We start from the raw sequence: 20,520 nt of genomic DNA on the forward strand, positions 1-20,520 counted from the left end.
GCGCAAAATATTCTGTGAGCTGTCCTCTTCTGTAAGTGCAGCAGGACATGCTCAAACACACTTATACCTACATCAACATTCATCGGTAACACTTTACAATAAGCTTCATTAGTTAACTACATTAGTTAAAGGTGCTTTATGTAAGAATGAAAGCTAGTGGTTGAAATGGGTACTGCAGTCCAAATTCAAAATATTGTTTGCCCCGCCCCCTCCTTGAAGACCCGCAACAGGAGCGAGCTCAATTGACGTTGGAAGGCGAGGAGACTTACACACTGTAAGATAATTAGTTGATTTATTGATTTATGATGAGTTGATATCGCGTTTAAATATGCTCCCGTTCATAGAGATTTTTAGATGGATGCTGAGGCTTTTTAGGTCAGGTAGAATCTGCCATCTACATGCTACAGCCAGTTATTTTACTTGAAATGTGCATTCCGTGTCGGAATGTCTGTTTTTGTTTTGGTCTGTGCGCGACCGCACGTTGCCAATTTACTCAATAGTATTTCGCCACCCCGGGTTGCCAGCTGGCGGAAAACACATGTAGCGAATTGCAGCCACGGAAGCCAGCGAACGAACTGGGTCAGAGATCGCAGATTCTACCTGACCTAAAAAGCCTCAGCATCCATCTAAAAATCTCTATGAACGGGAGCATATTAAAACGGGATATCAATTCATCATAAATCAATAAATCAACTAATCAACTTGATTGATACAGTGTGTAAGTCTCCTCACCTTCCAATGTCAATTGAGCTCGCTCTGGCAAGCCATGTGAGCCTCCAGTCTGAGGAGGAGGGGGCAGGGCAAACAATATTTTGAATTTGGACTGCAGTATCCATTTCAACCACTAGCTGCCATTCTTACATACCGCACCTTTAACTAATGAACCTTATTATAAAGTGTTCATCATTATACAAGGTACTGATAGTGAAAAGAAATCATGAAAGATGATTTTAATTGAAAGTACTGTTTCAAACCAAAGTATTATTTTCTGTACAATAATTATTTTAATAATGTATGCATGTGATTAACTATTTACACATGTGATTAACTATTTACATCAGATGTATCTAAGAAATTACCAGGCCAAAAGGACTTTTTTTTGCATTTGCATTTTGCGGCAAAATATGCAGAATGAAATCATAATATAACTGATCAAAATATTTATTACATTACAAAGTATTTATTACAACATACTAAGGGCAAGAAAATCATCTTCCTTATGATTTATAACAAAAAGTTTAGTTGTTTGTAATTTGGGCACAGATTAAAAATATAATTTTAATATGGTATAAATGGTATAAATAAAGATGACTGGTGTTAAATCTATTATATCTAAGCTGTCTCCTTTTTTCAATCATACTCCATTTATATTTGCTGGTAAAACAGTGTCCACCTTAAACATAACTCAGATATGTATAGCTCTATGTGTGTGAGGAAATAAAGGAGCTGAGAGGCATTAAGGAAACAGGGTTAGTAAACTACTTAGCAGAGATTAGCAGTGAAAGGAGAGATGAAACACTTTAACCATTTTACATTTGATCATTTTATCACTGTTTGACATGAGATTAAGCTCTTTGAAACTGTTTACCGCATATTTAAAATATTAGGGACACAAATATTAAAGGGGTCATAAACTGCATTGTAAAATTTTTTGACTCTGAGGTCCACAAGTTAGAATGTTTTTTTTTGTTGTTTTTTTTTTTACATAAAAAAAAAAAATCCTAACTTAGAAGTAATAGGCAAGTGATAGGAAGTAAATGCCTTCTTCTATGATTTGGTAACAGTTTTGCATATTAAAATAATTTTCAAAGATTGCTTTATAAATCTTCCTGATCAGTTTTAACTCTTCAGCATACTAGATAGCTTAGAAGAACAACAACAGACAATAGTCCGCCAGACCGCCTTCCGTATACGAAAAAAGTAAGTTGAATATGGAAGCTGTAGGATGTAGTTTAAGTGTTTTGAACTGCGAGAAGCGTTACACTTTCTTCATGAGTTGAATACGGAAGGCGGTCTGGTGGAAGCTAGATATTTAGGGCCCGAGCACCGATGGTGTGAGGACCCTATTGGAATTGCTCCGTTTATTAGGGCCCGAGCACAGATGGTGTGAGGACCCTATTGGAATTGCTCCGTTTATTATTATTCTGCTTCTTCTTTAGGGCCCAAGCCACTAAGGCCCAGGGGCCTATTGTTCTCCTAAGGATTATTATTATTATTTTTTATTTTTTTTTATTTTTCTTCAACCTTCCAGGGCTTTTTGGGGGCCTTAACGTGCTCAAAAACTCTTGAAAATTGGCACACACATTGGAATCTGCGGCCATTAGGACGCCGCAGAGGCTGGGACCTGGGCGTGGCATGGGGGCTCGACAGCGCCCCCTTGAATGGGATCCAAAAACTTGGCCATATATCAAACACGCTTGCATGTATTAGTATGAAGCTCAGTACACATAAAGACCTCATCGGGGCCGAACAACTTTCGTGCTCTAAGTTATACGCCAGCTCAACAGGAAGTCAGTTATTATGGGTTGTTTGGAAAACGCATGCTCTTGAATTTGATATACTCCTCCTAGGCGATTAATCCGATCACCACCAAACTCGGTCAGCATGAAGTCAAGACATTGATGAAAAATTGCCAGCGGATTTTTGATATCTCGAACGGTTTGGCCGTGGCGAGGCAACAGATTTATGGCGAGAAAAGGGAAACACAAAATGTGTTATAACGTCTGCATACATTGATTGATTTTTATGAAACTTCAGCTGTGTGTTCGTTGTAGGAGTCCGATCACATGGATGTTTTGTGAGTCAAAGTTATAGTGCCACCAACTGGCAGCAGGAAGTGTGTCACTTTCAAAATGCTTTGAGATCACCCTCTTTTTTTTTTTACCCAATTTGCTTCAAACTTCATCACAATAATGTCAAAACATGGCAGTTGTAGACCTGTGAATGCATTTGTGATATCTTAAATATTGTTGCCATGGCAACATGTCAAACTTTAATAATATTCTTAAGTGTTTTTGAGGCTCTTAACATGCATCAAATTGCATGACACTCGACACACACATCAATATTGTCGACCAGTAGACATGGACAAAGCTTTAGAAACGGGCGTGGTGGAGGGGCTCAGTAGCGCCACCTTTTGACAAAAGTGGGGGGGTTATTTTTACCTACAGTCACCAAACTCGGAACACATATTGGTCTCATTAAGCCGGACAACTTTCTAATTTACAGTCATTAGCTCTGACCAACAGGAAGTCAGATATTTTGGTTTGAATGTGGATTTTTCACACACACTCTCTCTCTGGCACTTTTTGCCATTTCCACACGTTGTACTTTAACGAACTCCTCCTAAAGCTTTAATCAGATCAACATCATATTTGGTCAGTCTAATCTAAAGGCCTTTGAGACGTTAAATTGCGAAGATCTAGAGTTTTCACTGAAAAAGAAAAAACTGAAAAAGTTCGATGTTTCGCCATGAAACAGGAAGTTGTTGTAACTCGGGCATACAATGTCTGATCTGCCCCAAACTTCACATGTTTTATTAGAGTCCTGGCCTGAAGACATCTACATGGCAATATTCAGTTACAGTCATAGCGCCACCTGTGGGTAACAGAAAATTACATGTTTTACACTGTGATTAACTCCTCATAGAGATTTAACCAGAAGCACATCATATATGGCCAGTCTAATCTTAAGGCCTTTGTGATGTTAAATTGCAAAGATCTTGAGTTTACGTTGAAGGGCGTGTCCGCCACTGACAAAATCTGATGTTTCGCCATGAAAGGTGAATCACATTTTTGAGGGCCTAAACATGCTCGCAAACTCATGAAACTTTGCAGATGCGTCAGAAGTGGTGGAAATTTACGTCTGATATGGGTTTCAGAATTAAGTGTGGCAAAATGGCTCGATAGCACCATCTACAAAATTTCAGCGAAGTGCCCCTGACCCTACGTTTCACGTAAAGGTATGAAATTCGGTACACACATCTAACAGCCCATGTTTTACACTCTGATTAACTCCTCATAGACATTTAACCAGAACAACATCATATATGGTCAGTCTAATCTTAAGGCCTTAGCGACATTAAATTGCAAAGATCTTGAGTTTTCTTTGGAGGGTGTGTGTGTGGCGGCCTGACAAAGTCTGATGTTTCGCCATGAAAGAGGAAGCTGTAGTAACTCAGGCATACAATATCCGATCTGCCCCAAACTTCACATGTGTGATAAGAGTCCTGGCATAAAGACATCTATATGCCAATATTCAGTTAGTCATTGCGCCACCTGCTGGCAACAGGAAATGGTATGCTTTACACTTTAATTCACTCCCAGAAACACATTTTAGTATCACAAAGTACCAAACATACTAGAAACACGTTCAATCATGAAACACTTGGCTAAGTGCTAATGTATGCGATTAACGCCACAAAACAGGAAGTTCTAGCAACTCAGGCATACAATGTCCGATCTGCTCCAAACTTCACATGTTTGATAATAGTCCTGGCCTGAAGACATCTACATGGCAATATTCAGTTACGGTCAAAGCGGCAACTGTTGGCAGCAGGAAGTGTGGCACTTTGAAATGACTTGGCCATAATTCTCCTGTATTCACTCACTTACATGCATGTTGCCCACTGTTCACTGTTTTCCTGATGCCAACGGGTGGCAGTGAGCCTGGGTGCGAGGGCCCTTTCATCGCTGCTTGCAGCTTTTAATTATTAATATAACTCTGTGTTCATCAGAAAGAAGAAAGTCAAATACACCTAGGATAGCTTGAGGGTGAGTAAAGCTTGGGTAGATTTCATTTTAAAGTGAACTTATCCTTTAAAGAAGATTAAGGAAAATAGTCAGACACCGTGGTATAGGTAGAGGTCACTCATTTCCTCAAGACAGCAGCCCGAAAAATGGAGCGCAGCTGGAAGAAAACAAAATTAGAGGTATTTTGCATTTCGTGAAAAGACAGTGTTACTGAATACAGAAAGGCCTTAAAAACGGCCAGATCTGCTAGATCTACTTTTCGATCCTCTTAGAAGAGAACAAACACAACCCTAGGCATTTATTTAAAACAGTAGATAAATTAATGAGAAATAAAGCTTCAATTTTGGACGTTTCTCTGTCAAGTCTTCGTAGTCAGTAAGAAACAATGGGTGTGCTCTTTGATACCAATCTTTTATTTGAAAGCCACATTTCTAGCATCCGCGTTTTTCATCTTAAACATCATATCTTAATTATGACATATGCTCTCAATGACAAATGCAGAAAAGTTAGTTCATGTGTTCATGACATCAAGGTTAGATTATTGTAATGCTCTACTGGGTGGTTGCCCTGCACGGTTAATAAACTCCAGCTGGTCCAAATTGCAGCAGCTAGAGTTCTTATTAAAACCAGGAAATATGACCATATTAGCCCAGTTCTGTCAACACTGCAGTGGCTCCCTAATAAACATTGCATACATTTTAAAATCTTGATTTAAAATTTCCACAGTACTTAAGCCAGGCACTTAACGCTTTATAGGAGCGTCTATTGTGGTCTCAAAATTCTGGCCAGTTGATTAGGGTTGGGTACCGAACTTGGTACTTTTAATTGCACCGACCGAATTATGATTCACATTAAATCAATCAGTGCCAAATTTCGATACCTGAGAACGCATCTGGGCACGAGATTACGGTACATTAGAGAAAGAGAGAGAGAGAAAGAAAGAGAGAGTCACCCCTAGCAACTTGTTCAAACAACACACTGGGCAATGGCTAAACGTTCTGAAGTGTGGTTACATATACAGTCCGTATATGATCTATGATCCACGAATACTAAATATTGTCACAGTCATATTTTCCATGTGTTGTTAGTCAAACTCCAGCTCTGACAGCATTGTGGGGAAAATGAAACAACACTTTTGTGCTACTGTGCTGAGGAAGCATACACTCATGTCCGAATGCAACGCTAAACAGCAGAGGTGAAGAACAGCGTGAGAAATTGTCTTTTGTGGCATTTGAATTCTCCGCTGTAATGCGTTCTCATGCATACTACAGCTCACACATAATAGCTTATTTTGTCTAGTGTGTAAAATTTCTAAATAAATAAAAAAAAATGTTGAAATTGAGAGGTTTGGACTTGTTTTGGTTTTTTTTCACTGAAATAAATGTTTTTGTTATTAAACAGAGAGTAAAGTACTGAAAAAAGGTACCGTTGGGTACCGGCACCAAATTTCAGGTACAGATACTGGTACCGATTCAAATGTGAACGGTACCCAACCCTACAGTTGATAATATCTAGAATATCAAAATCGACTGCATGCAGTTGATCCTTTACCTATTTAGCACCTAAACTCTGGAACAGTGTTTCTAGCCTTATTTGGGAAGTAGACACTCTGTCAGTTTAAATCTAAAAACACATCTTTAACCTGACGTACACATAACACATGATCACATTTCTATGATTCAAATCAGTTAAAGGATTGTTAGGCTGCATAAATTAGGTCAGTCGGAGCCAAAAACACTTCCCATAACACCAGATGTACTTGTTACATCGCAAGAAGAATGGCATCTACACTAATGTTAGTCAGTCTTTCTCATCCTTATCCCGAAGTTACCGTAGTCACCAGATCCAGGTCATATCCAGATCAGGTGGTGGACCTGCACTTAGACACAACCTCATTGCAGCCCTGAATGTCAGCAGAGACTGTGTCTACTAGAACAATCCCCCCGGATAGACCTTGCCAACGCGAGCCATCGGCACAGATCCTCAGCGCAAAAAAACAAAAAACAAACCCCTATGGCCAGCTTCATCTCCATACCAGCGCGATGAATTCAATCTTCAAGCAGAAGGAACTGGAAGAAATACTTTGAATGCTACCAATCCACAATATGATGCAGCCTGAATCATAATCACACAGTGTTAATTCGTTGGTTAGAGGAGAACTGACCCCTAAACTGAGCCTGGTTTCTCCCAAGGTTCTCGAGTACTCAAACGTAACAGTGATGATCGATCATAAAAATTATGATTGCCCTGACTTTTAAAAAAATATATATTTCTCTTTTTTTCTTATTGGTTATTGCAGCATTTTGGGTGGTATCTGAGGTCTGATTTGTTAGTGGTAGACAGCACGCCTTCCAGACCGGTGAAATAAAGTGAAACTGGATTTGAAAGCACGCAGTGATGCCTGGAATCACTTTGATCATGAAATACAGTTAAGTGCAAGATGTGCAGCGCCAATCTGTTATATACATAACATTATAATGAGAACACAATTGTAATAGAATGTTGTAAATTCTCTGTGCTTTAGTTGCTTGTGTATCAGCGCGCTGTTAAGGGAAGAGCACGTCCACTAACAAGATTTACACATTATCAGACTAGCACGGTCAAGTTCACGTGCGCATTCGCATCCTTTTGTGCAGATGTAAGTTGTAAGATCACTTTTATGTTGTCTATATCTGATTAATCTCATATAGGACATGTTTGGTTGAGTTTACTAACCAGCTAAAGTGCTGCAGTTTACCGACCTGTTCATTCACTCTTCAGTTTCAGCTCAAATGCAATACCCTTATTGACTGTAATTGGGTTATTTCTTTTTCAAAAACATTGATGATATTATTAATAATGCAGCAATGTTATTTTGTTCTCATCATATATATTTTGTAACAGTAGACCTGTTTTATTTAAAGTCGTTCCCGTTATGGCTTTGAGAACGCGCAGTGATGACAAATCAGTTTGATCATGAAAAATAAAGTTAAGTGCAAGCAGCGCCAATCTGCAATATAGACAGCAATACGAGAACAGGATTGTAATAGAAAGTTGGGAATTCTTCATGCTTTAGTTGCCCATGTATCAGTGTTGTTGTTCTGGGTAGATCGCATCCACAATAGGAGTTACCCTTTCAAACTAGCACGGTCAAATTCACGTGCGCATTCGCGTCCTTTTGTGCAGAAGTTGTAATCAATAACATAGAAGCATCATCTAGTAGTGTTATTTTTTTCTAGTCATATGTTCATGTTTTCATGTCATATTTTTATTTGTCAACATTAATTTTCTTAACAGTCCTAAAATATTTTTGTTATCTCTATGACGGACACGCCCCGCCCACCGCACACACCCTGCCCCCTGAGTACTCGTTTTTTTGAGACCTATCAATGATCAAAATAAGAAATTGGCAAAAATGCCCATCCCTATACAAGGCTCTAAGCTAACACTTTTCTTTAACTTGTGCTCCTAATAAATACAATTTAGGAGCACAGTCAAAAATTTAGGAGCACTTTCTGATCAATAACAGACATTAACTTTTCCATTACAGGGTGATATTTGCCCCTTTAAATTAATTTCCACGGGCATTTTTACCATTATAAGAACAATTTTTTTTTTCTAATCGTATTAAATGTATGCATCATATTTCGTCAATTTCTTAAATTAAAATAGAAAATTTGTTTTTAAATGTTAAACAATAAATTCAGTTAGAACAATAAGACCAAATCAGACTGTTACCTATCAAAATAAATAATCAAAAAAAAAAAATCCATCTTTGCACTGCAGAAGTGGCACAGAAGCTCCATCTGAAGCGGTATTATTTAGACAGATTTACATAGACTGGCCCCCCGACTAAGCCTGGTTTCTCCCAAGGTTTTTTTCTCCATTTTAACACCAATTTGCCACTTGTCTGCCACTTGTCTGCCACCTGATGTCACCTGATGGAGTTTGGGTTCCTTGCCGCTGTCGCCTCTGGCTTGCTTAGTTGGGGACACTTGACATTTGACTTGACATTTGATATTCAACAGTGCTTTGATTTGCCTGCATTGACACTATTCTTTAAGAGCTGCTGTGCAGCCAAATAATGTACCAGTTGTCAATGTAAAGCCGCTTTGACACAATCTACATTGTAAAAAGCGCTATATAAATAAAGGTGACTTGACTTGCTTAATGCAGTTTATTGGTAAACAATGTTGTATGAATGTTTTTAAATATAATTTTTTGAATTTAGAAATATGTAAAAAATTAAACTTTAAAAGTTTGATATTTTAAGTAAAAACAGTTTATGTAAAGTGTAAATATGAAAATAAATGTATTTACATTTATCGCCAGTAAGTGGCGGTAAATCTTAATGTTCGAGTCATTCATTCAGTCGTTCAAAACGCAGATTCATTCAGGAATCACCGTTGCTTGGAGATGCGCAACAGTTCTGGTGTGGCTTTGTTTGAAACTATTTTCACGAAATGGAGCAAAAACAGACATTATTGTGTCTAATGTTAAATCACTTAATATCAACTTGTTTATTGGACTTCAATAAGATCAGGAAATATCACATTTGCAATCATGCCAATACTCGGAGAAACAGGAGTATACTCGTATGATATTACTTAACTTACATATTAGGCTTTCTGAGATTTACGGTGTTACCAGTGTTCAGCCGCAACACCTGTTACATCACTTCAACACTTCACTTGCCCACCGTGACCGCGGCACCGCCCCCCACCTTCGTTTTGATTTTTTTATAGTAATAAAAATTATTTAGTTTGTTAGAGAACAGATACAGTTAAAAACTGAACGCGTCTGCTCAATTCAGAGTGAGTCGAAAGAGAATCGCAGCACAGATTTTACCTCACTTCGCCCCTTTTCGCCTCACGTCTCTGAATGACAAGATGATAGATGATTTGGTTGCAAAGCGAAATGTAAAAGCGCATATTTATGCGAGTTTGTCATTTTACTGTTTTGTTGTTGTGTTTTTCATTAAGAATAATAATGAACCCACCCACCATTCAAGCAACTGCCGCCTCCGAATTGCCGCTACTTTAAAAGCGAAAGTAAAATGGCAGCACGGTGCATGTGTTTTTATTAATTTTTGGTGGCATTTTTGCCCTCAAACCCCCGTTAATTTCTGACCTTGCTTGTGATAATCCAAATATAGTATTTATTTCCAGTTAATTTGGCTGAAACATCAGCAGCATGAGACTGTCTTGTAAATGCGTATCACCAGTTTTGTAAACAATCTTTGAAATGTAGTCCGTCGCGCATGTCTTTTGCACTTGCTCTGCTGACTGAAGCAAAGTCTTTGAATGAAGGCATGAAAAGCAGCCGACTGCAGTACGAAACATAACTGTTGTTCAGTGTAGATGCATTTTGGGAGTTGAACTTTTTGCTCCGATTGTATTATAGTTCTATTCATGATAATCGTTCGGGTCACTCGCAATGATGCGCCTAAATATTTTTTCACACTCGCATGCAGTTGTTTTTAGGCGCAAATGTGAGCGAAATGGTCGCACTGTAGAGCCCTGCTATATACTATTGTCTTTTTAGAGCTGCTTCATGGCAGAATTGAATTCTGTTTGCATCAGTGAATAGTTATTTTCCTGTTTATCACTGTAAAGCTGCAACAAACAGTATGTATTGTATAAAGCGCTATATAAATAAGGGGATTTGACCTGACCTCCTACTACATGCACAAATTGGTAGGCGGGGATAAAGAGGCAGTGATAAAGAAGTAGGTGTTAGGTCTTTCACCACACTATGACGTCATACTGACACAAAATCCGAAATGAGTCGGTTTGGCAGCTTGGTTTCAATAAAAGCTGTTTTTGGACTAACAAGGAAGATTTGAGTTCTGAAACTTACAGGATATTTTTATAGTGCAATGACCTCTTATATGTCAAAAGATCAAGGAAAGTTTGATTTCTCAATTCATGACCCCTTTAAGCAAATTCATTCAACGAATTAATATTTCAACTAAAAGAAAAAGCCCCTGCCATAATAGAATGTTGCTATGCAACAAAAACAACACTGATATGGTGAACAGGTGTTTTATCTGTTATGGTCTCATAGACTTTAGCGTGACTAGAATTCTTATCGACCAATCAAAAGCCAGGACTGCTTGTTTTATAAGTCTAAATATGTCCCAAATTTCATTTGACACAAAAGAAATGTTGGTTTGTACAGTCTGTTCAATGTGGTTTCAGATCCAAATTAATAATTTCAAATAATTTCTGAATTTGAATGCTCAACACTCAGTGTTGTTATTGTTAACTACAAACTAAAAATGGTTTTCATTAAATAAAGCTGAAATAAAATATAAATATTGAATGGAAAAAAATAAATAAATAAATAAAAAATGTTGCCTTGGCAACTGACTGAAATAAAATAAGTTTAACACTGACTCGGGTAACAACAGTACAACATATTAGGGCTGGAACGGCATGCTGACGTAATCGATGATGGCGATGTAAATTTGTCGATTTGCGTGGAATGCGTTCATGTGTTTAAACAGAGTGAAGTAAATCATACTTAACACTATATAGTAACTAATGGCAGGGCATAGGCTGTACTCACACAGCAATAGAATAAGGTTATCAGTCCTATATTTTGTGCTTAATACGGTTGTGTTCATTCATTTAGTGTTTTTGTACGAGTGTGACAGCCACATTCTATAACCTAACTAACACCCGCAAATTTTCAGGAAATCTTACAACTGCATTCTCGCCAAACTCCTGCTGTATGAACAAAACCACACTGGACTGTTGTTGTCCATGTCAAATAATGCGAGAGGCATTATTTGACGTGGGTGACAACTGTCCAGTGAGGTTCCGCATTAAATGGCAGGGCCATGCATAGACATGCTTTTGCAGTCTCGCAGAATTAAGAAAAAAAATGTTGAGCACGCGCTAGAGAATTACTTGAGAATTGATGCCACAGGCCAATATTAAACAAAAACTAAAATATAAGATAAAAAGGGCACGTATCTAGTCAGACGCCAAAAGGGCAGGTGCTTGAGCAACACTTGGGGTCTATCGGTGCACGTGCCTGCTGAATGGTATAATAATGTTAATATAAGTTCTGTGATAATCATAAGTGGTTTAGTTTACTTACAGAAACAGAAAAAGATCCACCAGAACCATGGAGAGCATGGTGAGCACACCTCAAATGCACTCTCTGCACTTGGTTACAAAGCATTTAAAGCTGTTGCTGGTTATTTGAAATATCTGATGGATGAACTCCCACCTTTATTGGACTGAATAATGTGCTGTCAATTGTGATAAAATTTTTTGGTGTAATGGACATTGCCATCTTTGATAATGTTGCTATGGTTACCAAACAGTGTGCAGAAAATAAAAAGTAGTGTGCATGTAACTGCAAGTTCAAAACGCATGAGCAAGCCAAGTCTCTACAAAGACCGATCAAGTAAGTTGAATGGAGCAAAGCACGTCTTTCAAGACTTCCAGCCACCTCAAGCGTGATACTGTACAGAAAGGGGCAGAGCAGCCAATTTTAGATTGATGGACAGGCTTCACACTTTTGTGAAAGCCAAATACAGTGCTACTGCCCTTCATCACAGCAAATCCAGAATCACAACAATCAGTAAAAAAAAAAGTCTAAAACTGCATTCCAGACAAGTTTAACACACTACCCATCATTTTGAATAAATTATGAAGATGAAATTGAAATTCAAATCACCAACTGTCATGGAAAGCAGTTTTAACCATTTATGGTTTGGAGGACATTCATAATTCCTCACCGAGTTTATCCGATGACGTAATAATGTCGGTGGGAACACATGAATCCAGATCAGCATCCATAATCCCAAGAGGGTCCAGCTGAGCCACATGGTGACCACGTATCTACAGGAGACAAGAGGTCCCCCCACAAGCATGGGAGCCGAACGCAAAACCACCCACAAGGAAAAGATAAAGAAGGGGGAGAAAGTAGGGACAGAAGAGGAAGTGTAGCAAGAGAACAAGAAGATTGACATGATGTAGGAAGTGTCGAAGATGAAATTAAGTGTCGGGTGCAGAGGGGGATGAGGTATAAGGGTTGAAAAACAGGAGAAAGTGTGAAATGGGAGAAAGAGGGACAGATAAAGGGAAGGGGAAAGTGACAATCACACAAAACAGGCTCATTAATATTGGTCTGTTGAGCTGTGGAAGACAGAAAACATTTCTCACCAACATGCTGGAACCCAGTAGCTACTGGGGTCTCGTCAAAATTTACACAACTGATGCCAAGTGGGTCAAGGTTTGCATTGTGATGCCCCATTACCTGGAAACAAGGCAACACAGTCACAAGACATAAGGAGTTCACCAAGCAGATCCCAAGACTGTGAAATCAAGCCCATTCTTCCACAGTGTCACAAATGTAAGATGCGAAGCAATGCAATCAAAACGAGGAATTGCAAAATTTGGAATTTTAAACCAAATGGGACTATTTGCTAGAGGTTGACCGATATAACAATTTTACAGATTAACTGGCACCTATAGTTGCTTTATAGAACTATCGTTATCAGGTAAATCAATGCTGATAGTTGCTGAATCCGATATATATCATTTGACAGTGGTAGTGAGTCGCAATGCATGGTTTTACCTGTGGTTACCAAGTCTCACTGTCAGAATATTTTCATTTAAGCCTATAATAATTATAAATAAAATAATTCTTACCAATAAGACCCCTCCCCCAGCCCACCTCAACTTTTTGATTTGATAATCCAGCCCTCTAATGAAGCTAACTGAATAGCCCTGAAGTTCACGTTATGTGGTGCAATAAATCAAAGTCAAGGATTAATTAATTTGCCTTTGTGGGAAAAAAAAAAAAAAGACACCACTTGTGCAGATTTGTGCAGATCCAGCAAGCTTTTATTTTCTGGGGTTGAAAGGGGCTATTGTTAAACATGAGCAATGTTAAGCCGATCTTGTTGTTAAGTTAATCATGTTAATATCAACCATGTTCATGTGAGAAAACTGACAGAGTTTTTGCTTTTGTTTGTCCAATCTAGGGTGGGCGATATGACCAAAATCTTGTGTCATGATATAAAAAAAAATATTTTACAATATATAACAATATAGTTATTTTTGTTATTTTACTTTTTTTTTTTTTGGTTATTAAAAATGAAAAACCAAATAAGCTCAATTACAAGCAATAGAAAAAAAATACAACAGAACAAAGATACAAATTAAATAAAGTAAGTCTTTCAGGTAGAGTAGTTTTATTTATTTATTATTCTTGAAATAAGAAATACTACAGAAATTGAATAATTAAATTAAAAAATAAAACTACATGAAAAAGTCTTCACTGCATGAATTAAACAAATTGATTCTTATTAAAGATACAAAAGTTATTCAGTAAAAACCACTGAATGATTTTCTCTTTGTCTTTTGCTGTTTGATTAACAATGACAAAGAGGGCAGCAGTTATATTAGACTGTTGTAAATTTAACTCAGAATCTAATATACTGACTAGGGCTGGGCGGTATATCGAGTTTGTACGATATATACCAATATATTTTTAATATACGATACAGAATGAGGCGATACCGTTTATATCTATATAAAGTAGTTTTATACAAGAGCATCTGAAAAACAGCGGTGGACGTCGCAGAGTGCTGCTGCGGGGGAAATGCATAATACAATTTGGCTTAAACGTGCAACATGCTTAATATTAAGGGCTTTAAAAGATAACTCGTAAGATTAAGATATAGTTAACACGTAGGCCTATCGTTTAAAGCAGCTTGCCCCGTCAGATGCTCTGACAGATTCATGTGCTGACAGATTTTTGCGCTGTTTAATGCTTTTGTGATGTGGTGTTTTCCTAAGCGCATAACTTACATTTCACAGGTATGTTCTCCAAATGTTAGAAAGTCATACAAATATTTCCATTTTGCTGTCAGGAGTGGACGAGCCTTCTGCTAGCGAATTTCATTTTCCTCTAAACTTAGGAGAGACGGAGCTCAATAGAATGGGATCGCCATAATATATATGTAAAAAAAAATTCTGCTATCATAAAAATACACTTTATATATATATATATATATATATATATATATATATATTATATATATATATATATATATATATATATATTATATTATATTATATTATATTATATATATATATATATATATATATATATTATATATAAAAATATATAGCTAATTAGTCTGTGCTTTCGTTTTTATTTTTAATTTTTAGTCCGGTGAATTCAACTTCTGCTTTAAAAAGCATTATTTTTATTTTTAGATTGTAATGTTACAATGTTACAATGTTAGAATGTAAAGTAACTTTCTCTTTTTTGCACATACTGTAGGCCTATTAGTGTGCCAGACTACATGGTTACATTCACTATATTTGTATTAATAGCTTTCCATATAAACACTGTAGGACAACATTAGGCAGGATGTTAAATTAAGATTTTTAAAAAGTAAATACAGATTTTTACAAAAAAAAATGTAGAAAATACTGAGATATATACCGTATATCGCCATTTAGCCAAAAAATACAGAGATATGACTTTTTGGCCGTATCGCCCAGCCCTAATACTGACACACATCTGATTTTCTCTTTAGAGAAAAGGTGAACTCTTTACGTTCACCTAAGACATATAACAGACCGTGTTTACGTGAATACCCCACACAATGGGCATTTTGACATTATTTACTGTGTATTTGACCATTCAAGCACAATAAACCACAAAAGAGAAGTAAATTCAGGATTGCATGCCGTCTGTGCTTTTTTTTTTTTTTAGGGGAGTGTCAGTCAGCGCGAGTACCGCATTGAGTTCTTTTCTTCACGGCTCATTGCACTTGAATGGTCAAATACAGACAGAATAATTATTTTATTAATTTATTTCTAATATTATTTTATTTCTTAAATTATTTTTTTTGAATCTCCTTTACATGTACATAATTTTTATACTTCATATGTTAATAATTTAAAAAATTGTTTGTGTGAAGCACAGCTTTTCAAAATTCAAGTCATTATTGTTCATTTTGTAATAAAGTTGAAAGTTTTCATTCATATTACTGATTTCAGAAACTATCGACTGATTAATCAGTTATTTGCCAGATTTTCCGGTTCTTATTATCAGCAAACTCAAATATCGGTCGACCCCTACAATCTGCTTAGTGAATATTCTCCTGTGACCTCAAATAGCGTCAAAAGAATCCATTTTGATTTAAATTTTTTATTCAAAATGAACACTAAATGCATAGATCTCTTACCTTGTTAAAGGTTCAAGCTGCAAACTCATTAAAGGCAACACTGAAATATCAATTTCAAGCCAATATTTTTAAAGAAACAACTACACAGGGTTTTTAAAATTTCTGTGTACCTGATAGGCCCTGATGAGGGATTGGACTGCCAAATGGTCTTCCACCAGTTTCTCCACATTCGGCTGGGCCCCCACCAGAGACTGGGCCTGAGCAAGCCCGGCCAGACTCACTCCCAGTGGAGGAGGACTCTGGTAGGCTGTACCTGGAGGAGCACCAGCATTAGCATTCCTGAAGAAAATGTCCCAAGACTAAAGAACAGAAAAAGAATCAGGATTTAGATTCTTGGTAGACAATTAAGTTGCAATCAATGGCTAAACAGACATACTGAACTGGATATGATATTACTGAATCATTTTGAACAAGATCTAATGAAGTAAACAAGAATGAACCCTATAATATTCTACATAAGTCTGGACTGATCCATAGTGACTGTCCTTTTCCAATAGGTTTTAAAACTCTGTGAAGAAAACACTCCGTAACAAAACTCTTGGTTTATTTTCACCAAATTAAACATCTGTGGAATAAATGAAGGGATTTATTTTGTTTTTGAATATGACCCATCTACAAAACATGTTGGATAATGGTGCTGGCCAAGGTAAGCATCACTAGTACTACTACTCGTACTTAAGGTCAGGGACAAGAGACATTTCGATGAGTAACTCATCCAGCACTACTTGTGCTACAGATACTGACTTTAAACCATGCGGTTTGAGAAAACTAGAAACAGCTAGATTAATACTACATAGTCAAAGGAGTTAAAGGAGTTCAGTTTCAGTTAAAGGAGTCATGACATGAAAAATCAAATTTGTCATGATCTTTTGACATATAAAAGGCATTCGTACCATTAAAACATCCAGCAAGTTTCATGGCTTAAAATGACCTCCTAATAAACAAAGAATTTATTTAATCAAGCTCCAAAAATGGCTCATTTTAATTTTGCGGGATCTGTGATATCACCCAGGCAAACATATTTTGCATACGACTGCCTCCAGAGCTAAACATAGACGAATAGTTATACATCATTGCACCATAGCTGCATCACAAACTGTAAGTAAATTATTTCATAATGTTTTGTCTAAATTACGGTTTTATATGGATGTTTTCAAAACACTTACTTGCTTGCAATCACAAGTGGGCATGGATTCCTATGCAATGATGTTAACTAGGGCTGCATGATATTGGAAAAGACTAACATTGCAATTTTTTTTCTGCGATATATATTGCGATATGAAAACTTGACTTGAATAGCTCTATTTGGAAAGAAATATATAAATTTTAGAATGATTGGGGTGATTTTGTAGGGGAGTGAATCTACATAGAAAAACAAATTACAAGCATATAGTTAAATACAATAGAACAAACAGTGCTTTAAATATAAATTAAATATAATTAATCGTTAAAAAAGCTACAGAAGTGATTGTGTCTTTTTCTTTCGTTGTTTGATTAGCATTGACAAACAGCAGCAGGTTTATAGACTGCTGTCACTTTAACGCCGGTTTCACACTGCAAGCGTAAGCAGCACGTATTTTTTTCGGCGTGCATGTTAACCAACGGATGCATTCACACTGGCAGCAGGAGCAGCGCGTAAGCGTCAAGCAGGAGCGTCGCATGAGCAGCAGTGAAGCGGGGGTTTCGGCACCGAGTCTATTTTTGCTGCGCTGCTGACGCTCAATTAAAGTGAAAGCACACTTTTGATGGACAAAATAAATATTATTTCACACAAAAAGTGTTCAAAATGCACAGAATAAGCATGTCTAATGTGTTTTAACAAGAATTTGAGTATGACAGAAAAGAAAATTAAGAATCAAAACTATTTATAGAAGATTTAATCATTTAAACTTGTTTTTAAATATTCAGTTTGGGTTAAAGTATGGTGTATTATAAAAAACTAAAGTAAACTAGCCAGAAAATATGATATATAAACATTCTTTAAGTTATTACACAGAGAGATATATAGGCTGCAGCATACCCAAATCAAACCCGAGTTTGCTGTCTTGTAAACGTGCACGCGGCAGATGATGTAAATGGATGACACAAGGCTTTTATTTATTTTTATTTATTTACGTTTATATGCGAATGTTGTACACCTCCCCATGTTAAACTTTCAAGACTATCAAGTTTAAAAAATGACCAACTTATAAAAACAAATTTATAGCTGTCTTTGTAAAGAAATGCTCACTTTATATGTAGCTTCAAGCCGCTGCTATGACGCTGTACAAACGCTTCCAATGTGAATACTCGCGTGTCTCTGCAGCGACGATGTAGTTACGCTCACGCGCTGCTCACGTGCCGCTTAAGCTTGCAGTGTGAAACGGGCGTAAGACCTAATGCATGGATCTATACGCATCCGTTTTCTTTCTCAATTGTTCACGTCATTTAAGACATAAGCGACTGTGTTTACGAGGATACTCGGCAAGAAGGGCATTGTGACATAATTTTGCTTGTATGTGTCCGTTCAAGTATAAAAAGACTGAATTAAGTGTTCACATGCTGCCTGCGGGTGTAATCAAGTCCAATGAAGGCGAGCTTGAAGAACCCAAGTGCAACTTTATTTACATTTACATGATCAAACATAAAATAAACACAAAACAAAGGCTTGGCTAACATAAGGGCTTAAATACACAAGAGGCTTGTTCGAGATAAACTACACTAGCCTGCCACCGGCTGGCGAGATCTGCCAGTTGCAGGCGGGGGAGGAGTACAGAGACGGCCGTCAGGTCGGACACTTTGTGCTTTCCGTAGTGTGCTGAACCATGTCATTCATGGCAGACCACGCGATTTTTCATTGACTGTAGCTGAAGAAGTGGATGCGATTGAAATTTCCATGTTTAGAATATCAGATATTCAATATCAAGATTGGTTAAAGCAAGGGAGCAAGGGAATCACATGACAACAGGGAGCACATGGCAAACATAAACAAAGCAATGAAACATGAAGCATGAATATCAAAATAAAACATGAAACATGAACATGACAAGACCAAAACAAGACATGACAGCGGGGCTCTTTGAATGGCGCGCAAGTTCAGAATAGAGCTCTCTTTTGCATCTTCTTGCACTTGAATGCTTTAAACTCGCTTGAATGTTTGAACTGACAGGACTTAAAAACACGTGCAAATGACAAACTTTCACTCTGTGATGGTTAAACTTCGGAAATAATCAGCGGATCACCTGCGTTCCGAAACGTGCCTGGTCCGTACAGAATCACTGATCAATATGATCCCAAACTTACTTGACATTCCATATACCGCAATGCGACTACCATGGATACGCACAATGCACATCATTTGTTTTAATCACTTAGATTATGGTCATTTGACTTATAGCAGTGTCTGTCAACAACATAAACAAAAAGCATGTTTCAGAACAGTTTTGAGAAGGTGCTTAAAAAGTTGAGCCATGTATTACTATGAATTAGTCTAGATTAAATCTAAGTCTAGATTTTTGATTCCCTGTTTTGTGTATTTAATATTTAAAGTATTCATTCTTTTTTATTTAAATATACAAGTGCACTAATTGGAGAGGCTTGTGTTGTTCAATAAATGTTTAAGCAATTTTCTGTTTTACTTAACTGTTGGATTTTATGTGATGGAGGGTAAAAAGAGAGAATGCACTTCTGTTGCATGCTCTTGATTGCTGATCGCTCACTCAGCACACATGCTTCATTTGGATTTAAACTAAATCATATGAAAGAAAAAACCTGAACTATAATTTATGTATAATGAGTGATTCCCTACATTATTACAGGACATTTACAGGACAAGAAGTTTACAGTTTACGATGCGCAAACACCTGAAGCGCGTGCTCAGAAAGCCGCATCTCAGACAGGGCTTGAATACTGCATTGAATTCTCTTCAACGTCTTCTTGCACTTGAACTGACAAATTCAACAAAATTATGTAAAAATGCCCGTCTTTGCGAATTGGTAATGTCTTGAGTGAACGTAAACAGAAATACAAGGCATGTGTAATGGTATATTGGATCCGTGCATTCAAGTCTTAAAGGGAAAGCAGCTTAATAAATCTGCTGCTGCAATTTTAATGTTAATAAAACAAAGGACAAAGAAATCACTCACTGCTCTTGACTGAATGACTTGTAACTTTAATAAAAATTCATCTATATTTAATTTATACAGTGAAGACTTTGCAGGTTATTTTACATTTGATTATTTAAAATCTGTACCTGAAAACTACTGTTAGAACTACCCGAAAAGCACTGTTTATTTCAATTGTATCTTTGCTCTATTGTATTTATTTGCACTATTTGTAATTGGACTATTTGTTCTTATTTTATTACTGAATGTTTACTTGTCTTTAATAATGCTTTAAATTTACAATAATTTGGCTAGTAGTTTTTGCTGTAGTATCAAAATTTTAATAGAGAATTGTGATATTTCACTGATATCTAAATATCTGAACGACTGACCCAACCCAGTAGAAAAAAATCCTTAGCACTGAGCCCTGCTGAAGCAGCTCTAAATATGCGCTGTGCTATTAGATGAAAGATAAAATATGATA

At 36.9% G+C, this 20,520-nt stretch overlaps 1 protein-coding gene across 5 annotated transcripts in view; it reads right to left on the bottom strand.

The window, feature by feature from the left end:
- The window catches only part of ogdha (oxoglutarate dehydrogenase a), a 50,732-nt gene that overhangs the window by 22,791 nt on the left and 7,421 nt on the right, over window positions 1-20,520 (bottom strand). For 2 of the 5 annotated variants that reach the window (XM_051903443.1, XM_051903442.1), the window contains exons 3-4: window positions 16,065-16,253; window positions 12,484-12,586 (exon numbers count right to left, since the gene is read on the bottom strand). In XM_051903443.1, the coding sequence (XP_051759403.1) occupies window positions 12,484-12,586; window positions 16,065-16,253 (292 nt within the window). Of the gene's footprint in view, window positions 1-12,483; window positions 12,587-12,910; window positions 13,005-16,064; window positions 16,254-20,520 lie in introns of those variants that run through there. The other 3 variants (XM_051903446.1, XM_051903445.1, XM_051903444.1) reach the window with 2 other exon arrangements.

This window comes from Ctenopharyngodon idella, chromosome 8, assembly GCF_019924925.1.
Source record: "Ctenopharyngodon idella isolate HZGC_01 chromosome 8, HZGC01, whole genome shotgun sequence".
Lineage (NCBI taxonomy): Eukaryota > Metazoa > Chordata > Actinopteri > Cypriniformes > Xenocyprididae > Ctenopharyngodon > Ctenopharyngodon idella.